The 23,862-nt window shown below is 42.0% G+C and overlaps 1 protein-coding gene across 6 annotated transcripts in view; it reads left to right on the top strand.

Annotated features, from left to right (window-relative positions):
• Nucleotides 1–21,110, top strand: part of LAMP3 (lysosome associated membrane protein 3) — a 36,142-nt gene extending 15,032 nt beyond the window's left edge. The window contains exons 4-6 of one of the 6 annotated variants that reach the window (XR_014824435.1): nt 5,104–5,758; nt 7,170–10,592; nt 20,329–21,110. Coding sequence is in view for 4 of the 6 variants with exons in the window: in XM_021069890.2 (XP_020925549.2) it covers nt 5,104–5,161; nt 10,422–10,592; nt 19,514–19,761 (477 nt within the window). In the remaining 2 variants the exon portion in view is untranslated. Of the gene's footprint in view, nt 1–5,103; nt 5,759–7,169; nt 10,698–10,740; nt 12,086–13,078; nt 16,617–19,513; nt 19,777–20,328 lie in introns of those variants that run through there. The other 5 variants (XR_014824434.1, XM_003358698.5, XM_021069890.2 and 2 more) reach the window with 5 other exon arrangements.
• The last annotated feature ends 2,752 nt before the right edge of the window (nt 21,111–23,862 follow it).

Genomic DNA, 23,862 nt, shown 5'->3' with positions numbered 1-23,862 from the left:
AGTTATAGATGTGGCTTAGATCTGGTGTGGCTGGGGCTGGGGCTGTGGCTGTGGCCAGCAGTTACAGCTCTGATTCAACCCCTAGCCTGGGAACCTCCATATGCCACGCAGGCGCAGCCCTAAAGAAAAAGAGAGAGAAAGAAGGCAGAAATCCAGATCTTTTTATAAAGCCACTTGTTTTTTTTAATTTATTTTTTAATTAATATACAGTTGATTAACAATGTTGTGCCAGTTTCTGCTGTACAGCAAAAGGACCCAGTCATACATATATATACATTCCTTTTCTTATATTATCTTTCATCATAGTCTATCCCAAGAGATTGGATATAGTTCCCTGAAAAGCATGTGGTGTTTAAGTGTTGGCAGTACATTTTAAAACAAAATTGAACACCGTGCTAGTCAAACCAAACACAGCTGTAGGCCAGATTTGGCCTGTGGATCCCAGCACCACACTCTCTGAGCTAATGGGTGAACTCTGGAAAACGCATTTAGGCAGGGAAGTCATCTAGATTCTTCTGTAAGAGAAACGGGCTCAGCAATTCAGTCAGTCACTTTTCTAATGCTGCCACATCTACACCAGCGCTCCTCAACAGTAGCAGCGCTAACCTTGAGTGAGTACAGATAACTGGCTCTGGGTTCTGGTAGAAACCAGTCCCAGGGCCAGGCAAGCACTGGCCAGCGGAAGTGTTCACCCCCTGTGTTTCCTTAGAGCCTTTCAGGGGCACTTGGAGGCCTCTCAATTCTCAATTCCTGAGAGCTATTATCTGTGTTCAAATGTTAACACTCTCAGAGGGTGCAATTTAGAACTTCCCTAGTGTGCTGCACCACTTCCTGCCCTGTTTTCCCTTGTGGGGTTCCTTCTGCCTGGAATGCCCCTTTCACCCCTAATTCATCCTTTGAGATGAATTATTAATTCATCTTCACCCCATGAAGTCTCAGTTTTCTCAGTTATCTCAATTATCATCACCTATGAAGTCTCCCTACCCCAATCCGCCCCCCTCCATCCTAGTAGCTAAAGCAGGGACACTTCCTTCTCTTGGTTTCCTGACCCTTCATATGCTCCCTGACCTCCACTAATGCACTTGCTGTACATTTTGCCATCTTGAAGGCAAGTTTCTGACTTATTCACATTCCTCCCTTGGGTGCCCAGCCCTGACTTTGTATGTGCTCCTTCTTTAGCAAATATTTGATGAAGGAATGAATCAATAAAGGAGTGAATGTAAATTTCACAGAAAACTCTGGGCCAAGTTGCCAAAAAGTAGATCAGCAGCTCTAAAGAGACAACCTCTTTGGCTTCCTTTTGTGACATCCAGAGTGGAGGTTTCTTGATGAAATCATGACAACATCGATCAAAAAAGACCTGACTGATATTGAAGACACAAGCTACATCCTGCACATCTGGGACTATGAAACTCTCATAATACATTTTGGAGAAGTTGAGGGGAGGACCCTGGGTCTCATGGTCATTGCCATGCTGGCTTGCTCTGGACCCTGTCCCTATGCTAAGTTCCTTGAATTAAGATCCTTTTGGTGAGATATTGCAGAGTTCTCTGGCAGTGTGTCAGTAGCCAATGATCGAGTAGTGAGACAGGACTGTTGTAAGTAATCCATTCAGTTGGATATGCACTAAATGCTAAATAAAGTACCATATTCAGCTTTTAGGAGTCTTTGGCCCCCCTTTTGTCAATGTTCATGGGTACATAAAGGATTTTTGCTTTGTCTTGAAGCATCTGGCATGGTAGATATTTGTCACTCTCCAACCTCAACCCCAAATGAGAAAAACATCTGGCAGAGAATAACTCTGTGGGAGTCAAGGGAGAAACAGACACTAGAAATGCATAATGTGTGGCATGTAATTTCCCTTGGGCTTTGGGTTAAATTTTGACACCTGTTTGAAGCACTCCACCTCCCCCACTACCGCTCTCCTCTGTATCTACCCCATCCCATCCCCCAGAGCCGAGGTTTCCATCTGGGCTTAGCTATCTCAGCTCTCTTAGTTCATTCTGTTTGTGGTGGATCTGAGCTCTAGGAGATAGATAAAAATTATCATTTGAGGAGTTACCATTGTGGCACAGTGGAAATGAATCCAACTAGGAACCACGAGGTTGTGGGTTCGATCCCTGGCCTCGCTAAGTGGGTTACAGATCTGGCGTTGCCATGAGCTGTGGTGTAGGTCACAGATGCAGCACAGATCCTGCGTTGCTGCAGCTGTGGCGTAGGCCAGCAGCTGTAGCTCCAATTTGACCCCTGGGAAACTCCATATGCCAGAGGTGTGGCCCTAAAAAGCAAAAAAAAAAAAAAAAAAAAAAAATCACTTGAGCTCAATGAGAGAGGTTTACCAGGAAGGGGGCAAACTTATTATTACTGTTATTAATAATGCCAGTTAAAATTTAAGTGAAGACTATGATAAATTTTTTACATGATTCCTTCTTTTAATATTCACATCAACCTAAGAGGTAAGTCCTACTATTATTGTCCCCATTTTCCTACTGAATAAGTAAAAATGTTGAATTTTTGGAATATTCACAAAGATTGACAACTCAAACTAGGCTACATGGGACCAAAGACATATTTTTTAGATAGTAATTAAGAATGTTTAGCAATACTCCTTTCTTGCATTTAGGAGGTTAACCACTCTCTTAAAACATTTCATAACCAACTGAATTGTTCAGCCACCTTGTTTTTTCACTGATGGTATAGATCAGAAGTCAAAAAACCATGGCCCTAAGATCAAATCCACACTGCCACCAAAAAAATGTACAATCCACAAGCTAAGAATAGCTTTCTCATTTTTTTAATGGTTGGGGGAAAAAGGAATATTTTATGACACATGGAAATCATATAAAATTCAAATTTCAGGATTTTCCATTGTGGCTCAGCGGTAATAGACCCAACTAGTATCCATGATGATGTGAGTTCGATCCCTGGCCCCACTCAGTGGTTTAAGTGTCTGGCATTACTGTGGCTGTGGCATAGGCTGGCAGCTACAGCTCCAGTTAAACCCCTAACCTGGGAACTTCTTCCATGTGCCACAGGCGTGGCCCTAAAAAAAAAATTCAAACTTCTGTATCCATAAATGAAGTATTTTTTGGAACATGGCCTACTCATTTGTGTGTGTGTTGTCTATGGCTGCTTGTGTGCTAGAATGGCAGGGCTGAGTGGTCACCTCAGAGAACCACAAAGCCTAAAATATTTGCCATCTGGCTTTTTACAGCAAAAAACTTGCCAACTTCTCATATAGAGCCTCCATTTCCTCTCCTAGTTGTTGTGAGGATTAAATAAGGCACGGCACAGAGGTGGCTGCCACATGAGGTAAAAAGTGCCTGGCATGAGGTGAGAAGCCAGCACATGGAGGTGCTGTTCAGTGAACTGTACGATCTAGAATTCAGTGTCTCCCTAGCAGTGACCTCACTAGAATAGTTTGTATTTCTGGAATCCTTATTTGTGTAAGGAATCATCACTTCATCCACAAATAATATATAAATAGACTGGAATGTGGTCAAGATTATTATTGTTAAATTCCTTTAATGAATAGATTTGAAACTACTAAAAATAATTTAATTTCAGATTCTGATTTTGGTTGCTCTACCAGCTCTTACTTGCGGTGGTTTTCTCTCTTTTTTTTTCTTTTTTCTTTTTTTTTTGGCCTTTGTCCTTTTAGGACATATGGAGGTTCCCAGGCCAGGGGTCCAATTGGAGCTACAGCTGCCGGCCTAGGCCAGAGCCACAGCAATGCAGGATCCATGCCTCGTCTTCGACCTACACCACAGCTCATGGAAACGCCAGATCCTCAATCCACTGAGTGAGGCGAGGGACTGAACCTACAACTTCATGGTTCCCAGTCTGATTCGTTTCCTCTGTGCCATGACGGGAACTCCTTTCTCTCTCTCTCTTTCTCTCTTTCTTTCTTTCTTTCTTTCTTTCTTTCTCTCTTTCTCTCTTTCTTTCCTTTCTTCCTTCCTTCCTTCCTTTCTTCCTTCCTTTCTTTCTTTCTTTTTCTTTCTTTCTTCCTTTCTTTCTTTCTTTCTTTCTTTCTTTCTTTCTTTCTTTCTTTCTTTCTTTCCTTCTTTCTTTTCTTTTCTTTCTTTGTCTCTTCCTTTCTTCCTTTTTTTTTTTTTAATGGCCACACCCGCAATACATAGAAGTTCCCCGACCACAGACTGAACCCTCCTTCTGTAGTGATCTGAATCGCTGCAATGGGATTCTTAACCCACTGCACCACAGCAGGAACTCGAGGATAGTTTTCTAATGGTTGTTTAAAAGTGATAACACCGTAAATCACCTACTTTAGAAAATAAAAACTCCTTTTCCAACTTACCCTTTCATAATCTCAATTCAATTCCTTCGAATGTTCCATACCCTGAGTATCTCAGGAAGTTACAGGCCTGTGTTGTTGGGTTTTTTGGTTTGTTTTGTTTATTCAAAAGGACAATCCCTGAATAAAATGAGGAGCACTGCTTTATATTTTTGAACACCACAACCTGGGATCCTCTTCTAGAGAACAGCCAGTAATCTCAAGTTTAACCATTTCTTTGCAGAATCCTTCACATGCCCTATCTAACCATTCTGGAAACATGAACCCATTTCTCTGTTAAAAGTGGTTGATACCCTACCCAGGAAAATCTACACCAATTTTGCACACACTATTTTTCCCCAGAGAGTTTATGGACCCCCTCCATGAAGTCCACCTAAAGGTAGCCTTAAGGATGAGTGGTCTCTGCTTGAATCCCTACCCTAAGATATTATTACTAGTAAGAGCTTAATGTATACGCTGCCTCTCCCAACCCAGCCACCTTCCAGATGTATTTGCATTTTAACAGGGGGAAATTTAGTCCAATTGGAGGGACTCAAATTGTACCAACAGAATTTGAATTTTAGACCCTAGCATGCAGTAGAGAAATTTTCAGCCAAGGCAAGCCATAACTTATTATTATATGACATTTTTTTTGGAAATTTTCGAACACAGTTATGGCTCCATACCAACATACCCCCAAAACCCCCATTTCGAGGATTTAATAGAACTCTGCCTAAACAATCTGTTAATTATGATTGTAAACATAAAAAGAGAAATTACCCAAAGGTTGACACACTGCTGTTTTACAGGATGAAAACTCGTATTATGTCAGTGGAGTGGGAGCCTATCTGACCGTCTCAAATCCAGGTATGTAGTTGAAGCCTGTTCCATCAGTGATAACACCATGTTTCTCGTTAGCTCATTTCTCATCCCATTGAATTCGCTAATCTCTGATGCTATGTTTGAGAAACAGACTGAGAGAATAACCAGCCAAGGTAACTTTGGGAGGACTTATTGTATCTCTGTTTTTCAGTCAGCTTGTCTGCTTACCTGCTCATGAAGCAAGTTGGCTGCATTGCATCAAAGATCATTATCAGCAATAATAGTTGAGCGACTTTTGGACAGATTGGCTGTTAATGGTGCAGTTTATTCTATACTCTTGAAATCATGCACTCATTGTACAAAAGTGGGAGTTCCTGTCTTGGCTCAGTGGTTAACAACTAGTATCCATGAGGATTCTGGTTCGATCCCTGGCCTCGCTCAGTGGGTTAAGGATCCGGCGTTGCTGTGAGCTGTGGTGTAGGTCGCAGACATGGCTTGGATCTGGTGTGGCTGTGGCTGTGGAGTAGGCCGGCAGCTGTAGCTCCAATTCAACCCCTAACCTGGGAACCTCCTAAAAAGACAAAAGGCCAAAAAAAAAAAAAGTGTAGTGATTGCCTGATAGGTTCCAAGCCCCTATAATAGGTAACTGGGGATCCATAATTATCTAAATGTATAGTCTCTGCCCTCACGGAACTTACATTCTAGAAGTGGGGAGAGGACCATAAACAGATACATGACATTATTTATTTATTTATTTATTTATTTTGCTTTTTTACAGTTGTACCTGCAGCATATGGAAGTTCCCGGGCTAGGGGTCGAATCCTAGCAGTAGCTGCTGGCCTACACCACAGCCACAGCAATGCCAGAATCGAGCCACATCTTCGACCTACACTACAGCTCACAGCAACACTGGATCCTTAACCCACTGAGCAAGGCCAGGGATTGAACTTGCACCCTCATGGATACTAGTTGAGTTCGTTACTGTTGAGCCACAAGGGGAACTCCAGATACATGAAATTATAATACACAGTTAAATAGTGATAAATTCTATGAGCAAACACTAGTGGGATGGGGGTGAAGAGGCCTGGAAAGTGTATTAGAGAAGCCCTCAGAAGAGAAGGTCTCTCTGAGCACATGAGTTTGAGCAGAGAGCTACCCCCATTTGGGGACATCTGGGTCTGGGGAACTCTTTCCAGGTTGCAGGAACAACAGGTATACTCTAAAGTGTGAGCTTGCTAGTTTGCTTGAGGACCAGTAGGGGCCAATGTGTGAGCAAAGCAGCGGTGAGGTGTGGGAGGGAGCCAGGCCAGAGCATGGAGAGCCCATGTGTAAGGCAGCGTGAGGACTTTGGATTTTATTCTGAAGTGTGAAAGGATGCCACTGGAGGGCTTGGAGTAGGGAAATGATCCATCAGATTTACAATGATAAAGTTGCACTTTGGTTGCTGAGTGGAGAATTGCCCAGAGTGGAGCAAGTTGAAAGAATTGCCCAGAGTGGAGCAAGTTGAAAGACTTGCCCAGGGTGGAGCAAGTTGAAAGAATTCCTAGTTAAGTTGGGGGACTCTCTCAAAAGCCTCAATGTTTCTCCAGAAGGCCTAGGATAAGAGGGCAACCATTAATGAGCACCTCCTCTGAGCCAGGTACCATACTAAGAGTTTTCACGTCTGTTTTCTCCTTTTCAAAATTCTTTTGATTGGCTTAAACTTATCTTATTAACTAAGGAATGTATACCCTAAAGATACTTGCCAACAAATGAAAATGTGAAGAGGTATCTATTTTAAATACTAGTGTATTACACTGATACTGCTCAAGAAGATGCTGTCAGTGATTATCAGTTAAATGTAAGTAAGATGTTGGGAGTTCCCATCGTGGCGCAGTGGTTAACGAATCTGACTAGGAACCATGAGGTTGCGGGTTTGATCCCTGGCCTTGCTCAGTGGGTCAAGGATCCAGCGTTGCCGTGAGCTGTGGTGTAGGTAACAGACGCTGGTTGGATCCCGAATTGCTGTGGCTCTGGTGTAGGCCGTTGGCTACAGCTCCGATTAGACCCCTAGCCTGGGAACCTCCATATGCTGCGAGAGCGGCCCAAGAAATGGCAAAAAGACAAAAAAAAAGAAAAAAAATGTAAGTAAGACATCAGAATTGACACTTTGATATACATTAACTCACTAAATTGAGCCCCCCAGACAGACTGGGGGGTAAATATTGTGAATGCTAATGAACAGCAGAATGCATATCAGGACTTAGTAACATGTAGGTTCTTCTGTCTTGGTGCAGAAAGAATTCAGTGAGAGGCAGAGTGAAGGGGTAAGGAAAAGAGTTTATTAGTACAGGATGCCTGTGAGAAACACAAGGGGGGGAAGCAGGGAGTGCCACACCATGAGGACTTTTATAATCAATTTTATAATCAGTTTTATAATCAAAGAAAGAATGGGAAGGGGGAGAAGACCACCTTCTTCCTCATTCTTGAGTAGATGTCAAGCGTCCATCATCAGCTTCTCCTTCATGTCAGGCAGGGGAGTTTACTTGTCCACATATGGTCAAACTGGGACTATCATGGTGCAATGGAAATGAGCAAAAAAGTAGTAACATATACTAAAATATGGTAAATCATCTCATATTTCAGTATAATGTCACCTTTTCCTATATTTTTGTTTTTAGTGTGTGTAGAGAAACATCTCCTAGGAATCATTAACTTACTAACCACACTGAGCAGAATATGGGTCTCATTCCACCATCGTTTTTCTTGTTCTGGGGCATGTCTCATGCTTCTGTTGCATGGTTTTGTTGCTAAGCAAGACTGCTTTCTTTTCTTATCTTTTCTCTTTTATTTATTTATTTACTTTTTATTTTATTTTATTTTATTTTTTTTGTCGTCTTTTTAGGGCTGCACCCAAGGCACATGGAGGTTCCCAGGCTAGGGGTCCGATCGGAGCTGCTGGCCTGCACCACAGCCACAGCAACTCGGGATCCGAGCCACGTTTGTGAGCTACACCACAGCTCATGGCAACTCCAGATCCTTAACCCACTGAGCGAGGCCAGGGATTGAACCCGCATCCTCACGGATGCTAGTCAGGTTCATTAACCACTGAGCCACGACGGGAACTCCCAAGCCTCTTGAGCAATCATTAACTTACAGGGTTCTCTCATGCCTCTTTTCTACTTAGTCTCCTAGTGAGATTAACTGTTTAATCACCTATTTCGGCCCTTCACCCAGTCCCTATCACTAACATAAATTAGCTAATATTGTCTATCACTAAGTATGAACCAAATTTTAGCTCCTAATAGGGTAGTCATGTCTCAAGTGGCAGGAGAAGGGAAAGTCAGTCCAGGAACGAACTGGGAGGTTGAAGGAAGGGATAAAACAATTCTAGGTCCCCATGCTCAAGGCTCAGTAATGGCAGCAGAAACCATCTTAGTCATAGGAATAATTTTCATGTCAGGGGTAGTGGTGGTGGTGGTGTAATAGTAGTGGTTGTGGTTATAGTAGTAATGACCATGGTCATGTTACTCGGGCGGTGGTAGCAGACTACCCAGGATATAACACAAGGTCCAGCAGTGTCACGTAGGACATTTGCAGGTACAAATGCAGAGGCATCTACAGGAAATAATGGGCAGGAGACACCATACCTTAGCAGTTAAGATAACTAGTTCTAGAATCAAACTGCTTGAGTCTGAGTACCATTTACTCGCTCTGTGATCTTTTTTTTTTTTTCTTTCTCAGCTGCACTCATGGCAAATGGAAGTTTCTGGGCCAGGGATCCTATGCCACAACTGTGGCAATTCCAGATCCTTAACCCATTGCACCACAGCAGGGACTCCCTGGGTCTATGATCTTAAGCAGATGTTTTCAACTCCCTCGGTTTCCTCACCTATAAAATGGTGACAGTAGTACCCATCTCAAAAAATTATTATGGGAATTAAACGAGAAAATGCATGTAAAGTACACAGCACCTGACACGCAGTGACCCTCAGCGTGTGACGTCATCTCAGATGCAAGTGAACACACCCGCAGGGTAGGAGGGGAGGGAACTTCCAGGCTCCCCTCACTAACAGCCCAGGGGCGAATTCACTGAGGTCCCAGGAGCTGTCAGCACACCCTTAGGCAGTGGCTTTCTCTTCAAGGAGCCTGATGTTAAAAGTTGTGAAACTAATGTATAAAATAAGAATTCAGGATGGCACAGTGGAAATGAATCTGACTAGGAACCATGAGGTGGCGGGTTTGATCCCTGGCCTCACTCAGTGGGTTAAGGATCCGATGTTGCCGTGAGCTGTGGTGTAGGTCACAGACACAGCTCAGATCCGATGTTGCCGTGAGCTGTGGTGTAGGTCAGCTGCTGTTGACCCCTAGCCTGGGAACCTCCATATGCTGCAGGTCCGGCCCTAAAAAACAAATAATAATAATAATAAAATAAAATAATACTCAGAACACAGAATTCAATGTGTTGGTTTATTACGCTACTGTTTCTTATTGTTAACAGCAAGGGGACCAGACAGATGGATCCTCTGGCCCATGACTTTTCTCCCATTCGGGAAACCAAGGTATATTCAGAAAGGTGCCTGGTGGAGGTGGAATTAGAGCAAATGGAGTTATTATATGACTTAAAGATTTAATCCCATGTGCCTTGAAGCATACACTGCCTTGCAAAGGATGTACTGCTGATAAAACAGGGCCAGTCCTCCAGCAGGTTCCTCCCTCCCAGCAGTACTCTGATGGGCGGAGATAGGCCTTTCCCATATCTTTGTTTCCACAGATGATGCCACAACCCATCCCAATGATGGGCTCTGTCCTTCCTTTTGGTATATTAATGCATTCAGTCTGGTGAAATGCAAATAGCTGCTTGGTAACCTTTCATGTCTTTGCTCTACTTCATTATGAGTTCATGTAACGTTGTCTTGGAGAACCATCTTACTTCTTTTATTTCTAAAGTTTGTGTGGGCAGTTTTTTTGTTTTTTGTTTTTGTTTTTTTTGCCCAAGCATTGACATAGTCTCCACCAACTCTGCCCCCAATGATTTACACTAACCGAAGAAACAATTCTGAGATGTTTTTATTTCATGGCTATCACTTTCCAATTTATGTGAGGTTGCCCCTGTATTCTGCAAACAGAGCACCAGCAAAAAAAGTCCCCAGAGAGCACCAGGGTGATGCTTCATGAGGCAAAGGTGTCAGATAAGGACACCTTTGTGTCAGAGCCACCTCTAAGGAAGGCCAGTTCACTGCACATGGCCATCCAGCAGTGGCTGGGGTTCAGTGGATATTTGCCAGGATTCTTACATGCTGATATTTCACCTTTGGGTTGTCAGAGAAAGTTTACCAAGGAATGAAAAATGCTGTGGTGATGTTTGAGACCATGATCGGGCACTCCTTCAAGTGCATAAGTGAACAGAGTATCCAGCTGTCACCCCACCTTCAGCTGAACACAATGAACGTCCAGCTTCAGGCCTTTGATTTCGAAGATGACCACTTTGGAAATGGTAAGTTAAGGGCTCCTCAGGTTGCAAACGTAAACTTCTGAGACCCAGGAATAGTTTTAGGTTGTTTTTGTTGAAAGCTTTCCAAGGGACAAGAATCCCATGAACGTCCTAGAACAGTGTGAACAGGGTGATTCCACAGAGCTCTTAGGGTCCAGTTTCCCTGGCCGGTCCTCCCTCCCACCATTGTATGAGTCAATACCAACCTCCAAATCAGACCCCTCAACCCACTCGTGTCCACCACCCTCCCACAGTGGAATATATGCTCCTTGTCTGATCAAAATGTACATTCTAACTCATTTAAACACACACACATATTCAATGAAAGAGTCAGAAAACACCATCAGCAACCTACCTTGTACAAGCTGGTTGAACGCAGGTGTCACTGGAGAACACTAAAAATCCTGAGTATTAGTGATTTCTAAAATGCAAGATTTTAGAATAGATTCCTCTCCTACTTACAGAGGAAAAAGAGAAAGATGTGATAATTTGACACAGAAATACACTCCATTGGATCCCCTCTTCTCAAATCCAAGCTGTTCCATCCAACCAGTTCTTCATCATTAGTCTTAGTTTCTCTGTAACTTCTGCTTTGGGTTTTTACCACTGCAGAGGGAAGCAGGTCCTAGAAAGAAGGCCAGGGACAACCCAAGGTGACTTTCCAAAAAGCCCCCTTTTCCCCAGTGGGAAAACAGTGTTATCAGAATTTCTACACTTGGGCAAGAATTGAACTTCACTTTCTAAAACATCTGTCTCATAATAACTCAGTGACATTATGAGTACTTCTCAACTATCGAAAATAGATTTAGCTATAAGCTTAGCTATGAATTAAATTTTCTATAACTTGAGTCAGATTTCTTTTTGAATTCCATTGTAAAGCTGAAGATGTGTCTGGCAGAAAATTTCTGATATACTTGACGGAAAGCCTTTAGCTAAAGGAAGGATTAAAATGTTACTTGCCTTAGGTCCCTTGATTTCTGTAGGTTTTGTCTGAGCCCTACAATCTTCATTTTAGACCTTTGCCACAGCTCTAAGATTAAATATTAAAATTTGCTAGTAGGTATTGCCCCCTACTTTGTCTTCTTGTCTCAAAATACCCAATTTGGGGAAACGTTTAAAAATTCATTATGAAGTCTTGAAAAACCTCTGTATTTAATCATGTGCTCTTAAAAATAAGGCACACACTTGCTCTTTCTTCCCCTCAGAACCTGTGTGTGGCAGGAAGGGAGCAGGTCTGGGGAACCTCTTAGTGGCAGAGGTGAGAAATAAAATCTTTCAGCAGCACACCTGGCCTGCTATTAGTAGTGCTCACAAGCAGATGTAGAAAGCTATTTTTTCCAATCCCTCCCTTGCCCTCTCATATGAATAGTCACAAAACCCTGTCAGTTCTCCCTTCAAATTGTTTCTCTTGTTCATTCCACCATTGCTGCTTCAGCTCAGCTCCTTATTCCCAGTCTTTGTGCCTCAAATTTCAACTAAAGATACTCACAGGTGAAGTTGTATGTCATTCTGTAAATAATATTTTCTGCCAGAGAGTAAGAGAAGAGGAGAAAAGGAGCAGGTTAACAAATAAAAGTTACCATGCAATATGGTGTTACAAATGGAATATGTACCAAGGGCTAGGAGAGTACAGAGGAAGGTGTGACAAACACAGTGTTTGGAGAAAGGGGGTCAGGGAAGACCTGATCCATGGGTGACCCTTCAACAGAGGCTCAGAGAACTAGGGAAAAATCCAGCGAGTGTAAATGCTTAGCCTTGTCAAAGAGAATGATCCTCTCAAACAGTAGGTTCCAGACCCCCACATTCTCTCTAAAATCTCAGAGCCTGCAAAGGTCTCTCCAAGTACCGGAAGCCCAGGCTGGCTAGCAGCCCCTTCAAGAAGCACAGGGCTTGGGAGTTCCCCAGTGGCCTAGCAGGCTGAGAATCCGGCATTGTCACGGCTGTACCGTAGGTTCGATCCCTGGCCCAGGAACTTCAACCTGCTGCAGATGCGGCCAAAAAAAGAAAAAGAAAAGAAGCAGCAGCACAGGGTTTAAAAAGAAAACTTTGGCCACGTAATTTGGTGCAGGTCCATGTTTCTGAAGTCGGGAAACAAGGCTCCTGGGCTTACCCTGGCTGGAAGGTCAAGACACAATTGTGATCCTGACCCTCTAGACCAAACCAGCATTTCTCAAATTTGGATCCACCTCGCAGCTGCATCAGCATCACCCAGGGCCCACCTCCGACCCACTGAATCATAACTGCTTGAGTGTGGGGCCTGGGGAGCTGCAGTTTAACATACCCCTTATGTGATCACAGGCACCACATCCATTGCACTAGTCCCTTCCGTCTTCACGTATTTGTGTGTCTGAGGCAGAGGGAGGGCCCAGCAACATCTCTCACTCACTTTCCTTCTCCACGAAGCTGAGGCAGGCGGGGCAGTATCACTTCCCTGCATTGTGACCATCCTATACATCCTATAACACCTGTTACTCTGACTTCAATTACAGCGGATGAATGCTTCAGTGACAGAAACAGGAGAGAAATCCCCGTTGCCGTGGGCCTGAGTATCGCAGGACTGCTTGGCATTTTGCTAACAGCATGCCTGGTGACCAGAAAGAGGCCCACTAGAGGATATGAACACTTGTAAAGACCCACCTTCTTCACAATGTGCAAGGTTAAGGCCTTGGAAATTCTGGCTGCATATTTAGACTGAAGTAAAGGGATTGACTTTTCTAGTTGCCTACTCCATTCTCCCAATCCAAAAGGGCCATCAAAGCTAGCTACAGGGTAGCCCCCTCCTTCCCACTCCATTTGGCTTGAAGTCCATCATCCACACCTGAAAATACAGGTCTAGCTGCAAGAACTAGAGACAAGAGGCAGAGATGTGAGCAGAGTCCTTATGAGAAGGAGAAAGCAAACACTGAAAAGGAGACTTATGGGAAAGACATTTTCAAACTACACAATTTTGAGTCTCAATATCCAGGTGTGTTTGTTTGGTTTTTTTAATATGGCTTTTTAAAAAACCAATCCATTTATAAAATAATCTCATGCAGCAGGAAATTCCCCCTCCCCAAAAAAATCCATTTCAAAATAGATTCTAAAGGAGTTTTAAACTCCTTGATTTTGCCCAATTCCTGATTTGCTTAAATTACCAATGGTCTTGACAGACTATCATTTTTTAAAAGACATTTTCTACACTATTATAATGTATTATTTGCAAAAAAAAAAAAAAAGAGAGAGAGAGAGAGAGAAAGAAAACTTCCCTTTTTTTTTTGGCCATGCACACGCAAGGCATGCAGAAATTCCTAGACCAGGGATCGAACCCGCACCACAGCAGCAATCTGAGCCACAGCAGTGGCAATGTTGGATCCTTAACCTGCTCCACCACCAGGGAACTTCCCCCTTTCCTTTTTTTAATGTACCTACCAAAGATTTTGGCAAACAGAAGAGGCTTAATAAATGTTAAGCAGAAGAGGTAGATCTACCCAGATTATTACCCACTTTTCAGCACATTTTTACAAAAAAAGAATTGTAAGCCAGGCTTGGACTGTTATTCATGGTTTTCTATTGCATTGACTTGTTTAAATAGGAGAACTGGGGGAGTTCCCATCATGGCGCAGTGGTTAACGAATCCAACTAGGAACCATGAGGTTGTGGGTTCGATCCCTGCCCTTGCTCAGTGGGTTAACGATCCGTCGTTGCCGTGAGCTGTGGTGTGGGTCGCAGACACGGCTCAAATCCCGCGTTGCTGTGGCTCTGGCGTAGGCTGGCGGCTACAGCTCCGATTAGACCCCTAGCCTGGGAACCTCCATATGCCGCGGGAGCGGCCCAAGAAATGGCAAAAAGCCAAAAAAAAAAAAAAAAAAAAAAAAAAAAAGGAGAACTGGGGTTTTTATTTCAGAGAAAGGAGAGAGTAATGCATTTCTGGATGTTTTTAACCACTTTTCCTAATAGAAAGTTGTCTTGTTTTTCTACATTTCCCAGTGTTGCCATTCAGTATTTTTAACAGGAAGTCTATGAAAGTTGGCAACCACTGCTTATCTAGGACATGGACTACTTTCCCTTGAGGTATTGAGGGGGTAGGGAGAGCGCACAGCAGCTTCAAGAGAGCTTCAAACACCCCTGAACAGGCTGGAGAGTGAGGACATTTCTGTTTCCTCCTTACCACAGGAGGTGTTGATGCAAATCTGGGATTGAGGACTCAGTGTTCCCCAAAGCCACTTGGGTGGAACAGCAAGGGCTTAGCTTTGGAGAGATGCCATCCATCTGCATCTCCTCCCTCCAGCAGGTGTCAGTCAGTACCCACACCAGACGCCCATTTCCAGTTCAGCCTCAAGTGTACTTGGAAGGTTCTATACCACAGAGCACGGGTTATGTATTTACCGTGCCACCAACCATCTTGGAGAATGACCTAAAGAAGGTTCTAGTGTGGGAGTTTCTCCCACAGCAGATGGAAAATGAAATGGAATTAAAATCAAGAGAGGGAGAAGGCAGTTCACTTGAGTTTAATTTGCCTTTCAACCATCTTCCTGAGTTCTTTGAAGTGATGGCTGCTGCTTGGACTCCTATGATCTACCCATCCCCCCGCCACATCAGTTGTCTTTAAAATTGCTTTGAGGAGTTCCCGTCGTGGCTCAGTGGTTAACGAATCCGACTAGGAACCATGAGATTGCGGGTTCGATCCCTGGCCTTGCTCAGTGGGTTAAGGATCCGGCGTTCCCTTGAGCTGTGGTGTAGGTTGCTGATGCGGCTTGGATCCTGCGTTGCTGTGTTTGTGGTGTAGGCCGGAAGCTACAGCTCCAATTAGACCCCTAGCCTGGGAACCTCCACATGCCGCGGCAGCGGCCCTAGAAAAGGCAAAAAGACAAAAAAATAAAAATAAAAAAAATAAAATTGCTTTGAATTAACATTCTAGTGACCACAAAGAGCAGAGGTGTCATTTGAATGATTAGTAAATAAATGCCTGGATGCATTATTGCCTCGCAGGTCTGCCCATTGTCTGCAGTGATGTTCCAGGAGGGTCCCCAAGAGAACGTGCTGGGATTGAGAGTGTGGTAAACTGGATGTCAGGAGGTGGCTCTCTCTGTCCCCTAGGGTGCTACCCCAGTGGCCCCCAAGCTGTCTCTTGTGCTGTGAGGCCTAATTGCAGAGTGCTGCTTGTCCTTTTCTGTCTGGGCAGGAAGCTGCTGAGAGTGACTTGGGGAAGACTCACAGGGGGCCTTCTGAGCCTCCCTGGCAGCACTGGCCCCTTGCCTTTGGCTCTCCCACTGCTTGAGCTGGTTTCAACTCAGTTTCTCCCTTCTGCTGATGGTGGAACTCCTGAATTTACCCCTCTCTCTGCAGCATACCTAGAGGTACTAGAAACCTTCACTAATGCCTGCCTGGAGATAACCTGTCCATTGTTTTGCTTGTTTGTTTGGGTTGGTTTTGTGTTTTTTTTTTTTTTTTTTATCTTTTTGTCCTTTTTAGGGCCACGCCCGTGGCATATGGAGGTTCCCAGGGTAGGGGTCGAATCAGAGCTGTAGCCTGTCCTTTGCTAATTTTGATGTACAGTTGACTCTTGAACAACGCTGGGGGCGAGGGATGCCCGCCCTCCCGCAGTTGAAAATCCATGTAGAATGGTTGTCTCTTCGTTTACATGGTTCCCTCTGTCCCTGTGTTCTCCAAGCACCGGCGGGTAGAGTAGTCCTGCAGTATTTACTATTGAAAAATATCCACCCGTAAGTAGATTCGCGCAGTTCAAACTGGTGTCCTTCAAGGGTAACTGTATTTCCTTCTCATGAATGTTGTTTTATCAACTGGAAGCACACGGAGAACACAGTTTGGGATCCTTTTCACCTGCACACCATAAGCATTCTCCAAGCCACTAAAGGTGCAAAGTGTCATTCTTATGCCTGCTGTCATGAATATGCTATCCACATAAACAATAATTTACTTACTATTCTGTTATTGTTGCGAAGCTGTGTTATTTCCAGGTTTTCACAATTATAATGCAAATAAAGAATTATGTATGAATTACATACAAAACATAGATTAACAAATGTATATAAATGTGTGCCTGAATTTTGATTTTGCCGCCTAAACTGTTTAAAGTGGTTATAATTTATCCTTCACTACTCATTCTTAATTTTTAAGAAAAAATGGGAACAAAACACTACATGTAGATTGTTTTAAAAATGTTAAGCCCTATAGAAATACATGAAATGAAAAATTGGAGTTAAAATAGTGACTAGAATTTTCTTCACAGAATTTCTCTTCCTCATTATCTAATAGATTGAAGGGGGAATTTGTTTTACATCACCAGTAGCAATTAAAAAACACATAACCAAATGCAATAAACATTTTTAATTGATAAACAACAAAGATACAAGACTCAGAGGAAGAGGAGAGAGGGACAGTGAGCTGGGCTCCTAACCCTGACTCCCCAAGAAGCCAATAGTGAGAAAAAAATATCCTGTGAATGTTCACTTCCATTCTTAAAACTGGAGAGAAACAGAGTGGTCACTCTATTTCTTCAAACCAAGAGTAGTGAAAATGACTCCTGGAAAGCTGAAGCAGAGTAAGCACAGACTGATGAGAACGAACTGGGGCCTCAAATCAGAGGACACCCCCAGACTGTAGCTAGTTCCCAATGTAAAGAAAAGAAAATAGAATCCAAATGCTTAGCTCAAAGGGAAACATTAACTAGTATGAGCAGGATGAAAATAAATTAAATGACTACTATGCAAAATTACTTCAGCAAGAATAATATAAGGTGAAATCAAATTATGGGTACAGAGTTTTCATTTTGCAGGATGAAAAAAGTCCTGGGGATGGATAATGGTGACAGTTGCATAAAAATGTGATTAAACTTAATGTCACTGAAGTGTACACTTAAAAACAGTTAAAATGGTAAATTTTATGTTGTGTATATTTGTCCACAATTTTTAAATTTAAAGGAGGGAGGGTTAGAAAGGAATACAGTTGAGAAAGAAAATATAACTCAAGGAGCAGAGAGAAAGTCCTGTCAATTAGTTTTTGCTGAGAATCACTTAATAAGAATATGAATTCCATATAACCTGAGCTAATAGGGGAAATGTTAAAATGAGCGAGGTGAAGAGGAGATCTAACTCCTAAGAAAACAAATTGAGGGCGTCAAAGCAATACCCTGATATAATAAATGGAAATAGTAAAAGGAAGAATAGATAGAGCTGAAAACTGAATCATCTTCAGAGAAAAAAAGACTGAGATAATCAGTTAATACAGATAAAAATTAAGATTATAATATTATAGGGGAGCTGCTAGGTAGGAAAGATATTTAGATCATCTAAAATAAGGACAACTGGTGCCTCTGAAATACAGAGTTAAAGATTTTTAAATGATTTATTTGATGTTTTAAGAGATTTTCCTTAAAATAAATAATTGAAGTTGCAAATTGAAAGAACATGATATATGCCGGGGTGGGGGTTGGAGGCACCTCATACAAAAAGCTTAACATTAAGACATATTCAAAGTAGGTCCTAGAATTCTAAAGATATAGCGTCAAAGCTATAGCATTCCCATTGTGGCTCAGTGGGTTAAGGCCCCAACATTGTCTCCATGAGGATGTGGGTTCCATCCCTGGCCTTGTTCAGTGGGTTAAGAATCTGGCATTGCCACGAGCTGGCTGGCATAGGCAGCAGTTGTAGCTCTGATTCAACCCCTGGTCAGGGAACTTCTATATGTGCCAGGTGCAGCTGTGGAAAAAAAAAAAAAAAGGCAGAGATCCTCAAACAAGAAATAATTCAAGGTGTACAGCACCAATGAGCTCTTCTTCTTTTTCTTCTTATTTTATTTTTTTGTCTTTTTAGGCCCACATCCATGGCATATGGAAGGTCCCAGGCTAGGGGTCAAATCTGAGCTGCAGCTGCCAGCCACAGCCACAACCACAGCCACAGCAGTGCAGGATCTGAGGGGCATCTGTGACCTACACCACGGCTCATGGGAACGCTGGATCCTTTAACCCACTGAGCAAGGCCAAGAATCGAACCCGCATCCTCATGAATATTAGTCAGATTCTTAACCCACTGAGCCATGATGGGAACTCCCCCAATGAGCTCTTCTTAAAGCTACTGCTTAACAATAAAATTTGATAAGGTCTGAGAAAAGCCACATCATAAACAAATATATCAGCAAACATCCCTCAGCAACAGAGAAACCAGAATTTTGGGGATTTTTTTAAACACATTTTATCTATTTAAAGAATTAAATATAAAAAGCATTAAACAATTATGGATCTGAGATTTTTATTATTATTCCTTACCATATATGAAATTATATATGTATATGGTTCTTCATCATAGCATTATTTGTAATAATAAAAGATTAAAAACAAACCAAGGGTCCATCAACAGAATATTATGCAGTTATTAAAAGAAAGAATGAGAACATACATGTTTATGTATTTATAAGGAAAGTTACCATATACATATATATATATATATAATTTTTTTTTTTTTTAGGGCGGCACCCACACCATATGGAGGTTCCCAGGCTAGGGGTCTAATCGGAGCTGTAGCCGCTGGCCTACACCACAGCCACAGCAATGCAAGATCTGAGCCGTGTCTTCAACCTACACCACAGCTCATAGCAACACTGGATCCTTAAATCACTGAGTGAGGCCAGGGATCAAACCCCCATCCTCATGGATACCAGTCAGCTTCATTACTGCCAAGCCACACAGGAACTCCTGGCTCTTTTTTCTTGGAGCTCAGGTGAGAATTGGATTAATAGTGATCCTTAGTTCAGGACATGATTTCAGTATTGGCTCTTGGAAGACTACATGGCCTATCCTCTCATCTGTAAGACAGAGATACAGTTCTCCATTTACTTGTATTCAGTCAAGTTCCTCTATCCTCAGGGCCTTCCATCTTTCTTCACTCAAGACTGTTTACATTTTTTTTTTTTTTTTTTGTCTTTTCTAGGGCCGCTCCCGCCGCATATCATATGGAGGTTCCCAGGCAAGGGGTTGAATCGGAGCTGTAACTGCCAAGCCTATGCCAGAGCCACAGCAACAGGGGATCCTAGCTGCGTCTGCAACCTACACCACAGCTTGTGGCAACACCGGATCCTTAACCCACTGAGCAAGGCCAGGTATCGAACCCTCCTTAACCCACTGAGCAAGGCCAGGTATCGAACCCACAACCTCATGGTTCCTAGTCAAATTCATTAACCACTGCGCCATGGCGGGAACTCCAAGACTGATTACATTTTAAATGAACTGAATAAGTACTCTCTAACAGATCAAAGAAAAAAGAGTTTCGACAAATTTACAAACTTTCACTTTTAAGTTCTCATAAATAATTACGTCTATTTTCTAATGCTTCTTGCTCACGAAAAGCAACAAAAGAGAATATTAAGTGTGACAAAAATATATTATAAAATGGAGAAACATCACATGTTTTCAAGAGATCACATTTATGGTGACAGTCTGTTTTATATAAGCACAGAGCAATATCTGAAAGAAAACAGAGGTAACAATTATTAAATATCTATTAATTTCTGAACAGAGAAGTTTACCTTATTTCATCCTACAACAATTTTATATATTATTTGCTTGCTTTATGAATAAGTAAACTGCAACACTAAATAACCCACACAGGTTTACACAGTTAGTGGCAGAATTAAAAGTCAAGCTCAGGCCTGACTCCAAAGCTCATATTCTCCCCAACTTTAGCCTGCTTTCCAGTCTGTCCTCATTAAACCTTATTGGCTGTATTGTGTTTGTGTTTTCTCTTAGTGGACGAGTGTTCATCTGACTACACAATTGTGCTTCCTGTGATTGGGGCCATTGTGCTTGGTCTCTGTGCTGTGGGTTTGATTGTCTATGGAATCCGCCTAAAGCGTGAATCATCTGAATACCAGAGAATCTAACTGGTGCCCCACGGGAAAAAAAAAAAAACCTGGAGTGTGGAGAAGTCTTCCTTCGTTTCCAGGATGTTGAGGACTTCCTGTAGAGTATGGGTTCTTCCAACAATGTGAACCCCCATCTTTCACAAAAACCAAGTCATTTCTGATTCAAGTTCAAGCAGCACATCGATTTCTAAATATTGTTTGTTCAATTTTATGAAAGATCTTGTGAGTTGTTTAAGAACATTTTCTGGTTTCCTTGAAACTACTTCAACCACTCAAAATCAACATTCAAGATACATTAAATTAACATACTCTATGTAAAATGATATATGCTCCAAATTAAAAACCAAAGTGTCAATTGAAATTAATGCTACCTATGTTCACTTTGGGGATTTTATTTTATCCTTGATCTTTTCCATTAAAAATAAAAAAATGCTTCTGGGAGTTCCCGCTGTGGTGCAACAGGATCAGCAGTGTCTCTAAAGCACTGGGACACATGTTTGATCCCTGGCCCAGCACAGTGGGTTAAAGATCCAGCGTTGCTGCAGCTGTGGCATAGGTTGCAAATGCAGCTCAAATCTAATCTTGGGCTGGGAACTCCATAAGCCTCGGGATAGCCAAAAAAGGAAAATAAATAAATAAATAAATAAATAAATAAATAAAAGGAAATGCTTCTGTTTGTGTATAAAATGGATTTTCAGCGCTTTTCCTACCTGTGCTTTATGTGATGTTCATGTGCCTGGCAGTTGACTTACCCCCTTTTCCACTTTAAACATTTTCTAAAAATCATCAAAAAGAACAACATATTGCAGGTTGTCCTTTTTGATGTGACACCAAGAGGAACAAATCAGCTTATATTTTTATCTTCATGACTCCTGCTCCAGAATCACTAAAGACTAAGAATTAGGTGGCTACAGAGAGCATAATTAAATAATAAGCAAGAAACAGTAATAATGACCTTTCACTATTGAACACGTAAGTGCCAGACACTAGGCTAAGCAGTTTATATACATCTCATTCATTTTCAAAATTTACATATGAGTAAACTCAGCCTTAAGAAAATTAATCACTTAAATGTCACCAGCTAACAAGTGGCAGAGCTTGAATTGCACTTCCTGTTGGTCTAGTGCCAAGGTCTCTCTGGTCTTTTCACTACACCAAGTTGTCTTCAAGAACAATAACAGTAATTGCTGCCTGAAGCCTCACACTGGCATATGCTCCCTTTTACTGTGGAAATTTTATCCAGGATCATGAGAAATTAGGGTACATGAAAGGAAGACAATGGAAAGTGAACTAGCCTATCTTTAATGATGTTCCCTACTCCCTTGAAAGAAACTGAGGGGCTCTGTAAAACATTGCTTTAAGGCAGCACCTTTGGCCTATGGAAGTTCTAAGGCCAGGGGTCAAATCAGAGCCACAGCCAAGGCCTACACCACATCCACAGCAATGACAGATGGGAGCCAAATCTGCAACCTATGCTGCAGCTTGCAACAACACTGGATCCTTAGCCCACTTAGTGAGGCCAGGGATCGAACTGGAATCTTCATAAAGACAACATCTGGTCCTTAACCTGCTGAGCCACCACGGGAACTCTTGTTCCTCACTTTTATGGGATTGTTAAGCTGTGACTCAAAGCATAAAGGAATGGAGTAAATTTCTCAAGATCCTTTTTATTTGAAAAGAGAAATTGAACCACTAACCAGCTTTTCTTTCTTGAATGCCGACCCCCCTCTTGTGGTAACTTGCTTCTTCTGCAGTTTTATACCTACATTTTCCACTCTGGTTCACTTTATTCTGTAGAGCAGCCTACCAAAACTTTTATTTTTTTTTTTAAGTTTTATTGAAATATAGTTGACTTACAATGTTGTGATAATTTTTACTATACAACAAAGTGATTCTTTTATACTCACATCCCTTATTTTTCAGACCAACAATTTTATTCCTCCCTGTTTTTATTACCAAAGAAATGAACTAAGTCAGGATATTAACAGAAAAGACCACATATCCCAGCATTCTTTTTTTAATTTTTATTTTATTTTTTATTATTACTAATTTTTTTTTTTTTTGGTTGTTGTTGTCTTTGTCTTTTTAGGGCCACACCCGCGGCATATGGAGGTTCCCAGGCCAGGGGTCCAATCAGAGCTACAGCTGCCAGCCTACACCACAGCCACAGCAATGCAGGATCCAAGCCGAGACTGCAACCTACACCACAGCTCATGGCAACGCCTGATCCTTAACCCACTGAGCAAGGCCAGGGATCGAACCCGAAACCTCATGGTTCCTAGTCAGATTGGTTTCTGCTGTGCCACGATGGGAACTCCCCCTAGCATTCTTTAGTAAAGGAATAATTCAAGTCACACTGGAGTACATATTGACTTTCCTGACTTACTCTCTTATGACTCAGAAGGGTTGGCAAGGCCCTGACTTGAGTCATAATAGAGTATTGAATTGTATTAAAAGTTTTTGTAATAAAAACTTCTGAGATTCATTTATGTCATTTGTTTCTTATACTTCAGTTCTTATGCTATTAAAATTTTTGTTTACAACCTTAGTGGAGATTATTGCTTGAAGCAATATGTTAAATCATCCTCCTATAAATAATTTTGTTCTGTACTCCATTGCCACATTGTTACTAGGTAGGAAGACCTAGTTGAGAGAAACTGAACTTCTAAGAAAATAAACCATATTAAAGTTGCAAATTAAAATTTTCAACTCTTAGTCCACAGAGCACAAATCAGCCACAGATAATACAGAAACAAATGAGCACGACTGTATTTCACCAAACTAAGTGGCTGAACTATGAGCTATGGTTTTCTGGCCGCTGTCCCATTACAGAAATTGGACAACCAGTTGTATATGCATGAAAAATTACTACATATGTACATAGAAAGAGGTGGAAAATATTCATAGTAGCTTCGATCATAATCATCCCAAACTGGAAACAATCCAATGTCTATCATCAGATGAATGGATAAATAAATTGTGGTATTTCATGTAATAATATACACACATTAATGATATTCAAAGACATTATGTTCAATGAAGGAAATCCGTCATAAAAGTGCACATACTGGAGTTCTTGTTGTGGCTCAGAGGAAAAGAACTCAACTAGCCTCCATGAGGATTCAGGTTCAATCCCTGGCCCTGCTCAATGGGGTCACCATGAACTGCAGTGTAGGTCGCAAATGTGACTCGGATCTGGCATTGCTGTGGCTGTAGTGTAGACTGGCAGCTGTAGCTCTGATTTGACCCCTAGCCTGGGAACTTCCATATGAAGCACCACCTGTCGCCCTTAAAAAAAAAAAAAGCACATTCTGAGTCTCAGTTATCTTTGGCTGTGTAACAAATTGCTCCAAAACTTAGCAGCTTAAAACAATAATTATTTATTTAGTTCATGACTCTGTAGATCAGATCAGCAATA

Source organism: Sus scrofa, chromosome 13, assembly GCF_054392235.1.
Source record: "Sus scrofa isolate SSC_HxYL_T2T_F1_AM1 chromosome 13, Sscrofa_HxYL_maternal_Yorkshire_Landrace_v2.0, whole genome shotgun sequence".
Classification (NCBI taxonomy): domain Eukaryota; kingdom Metazoa; phylum Chordata; class Mammalia; order Artiodactyla; family Suidae; genus Sus; species Sus scrofa.
The sequence above is the reverse complement of the archived record's forward strand: the minus strand, read 5'-3'. Positions and strand labels throughout refer to the sequence as shown.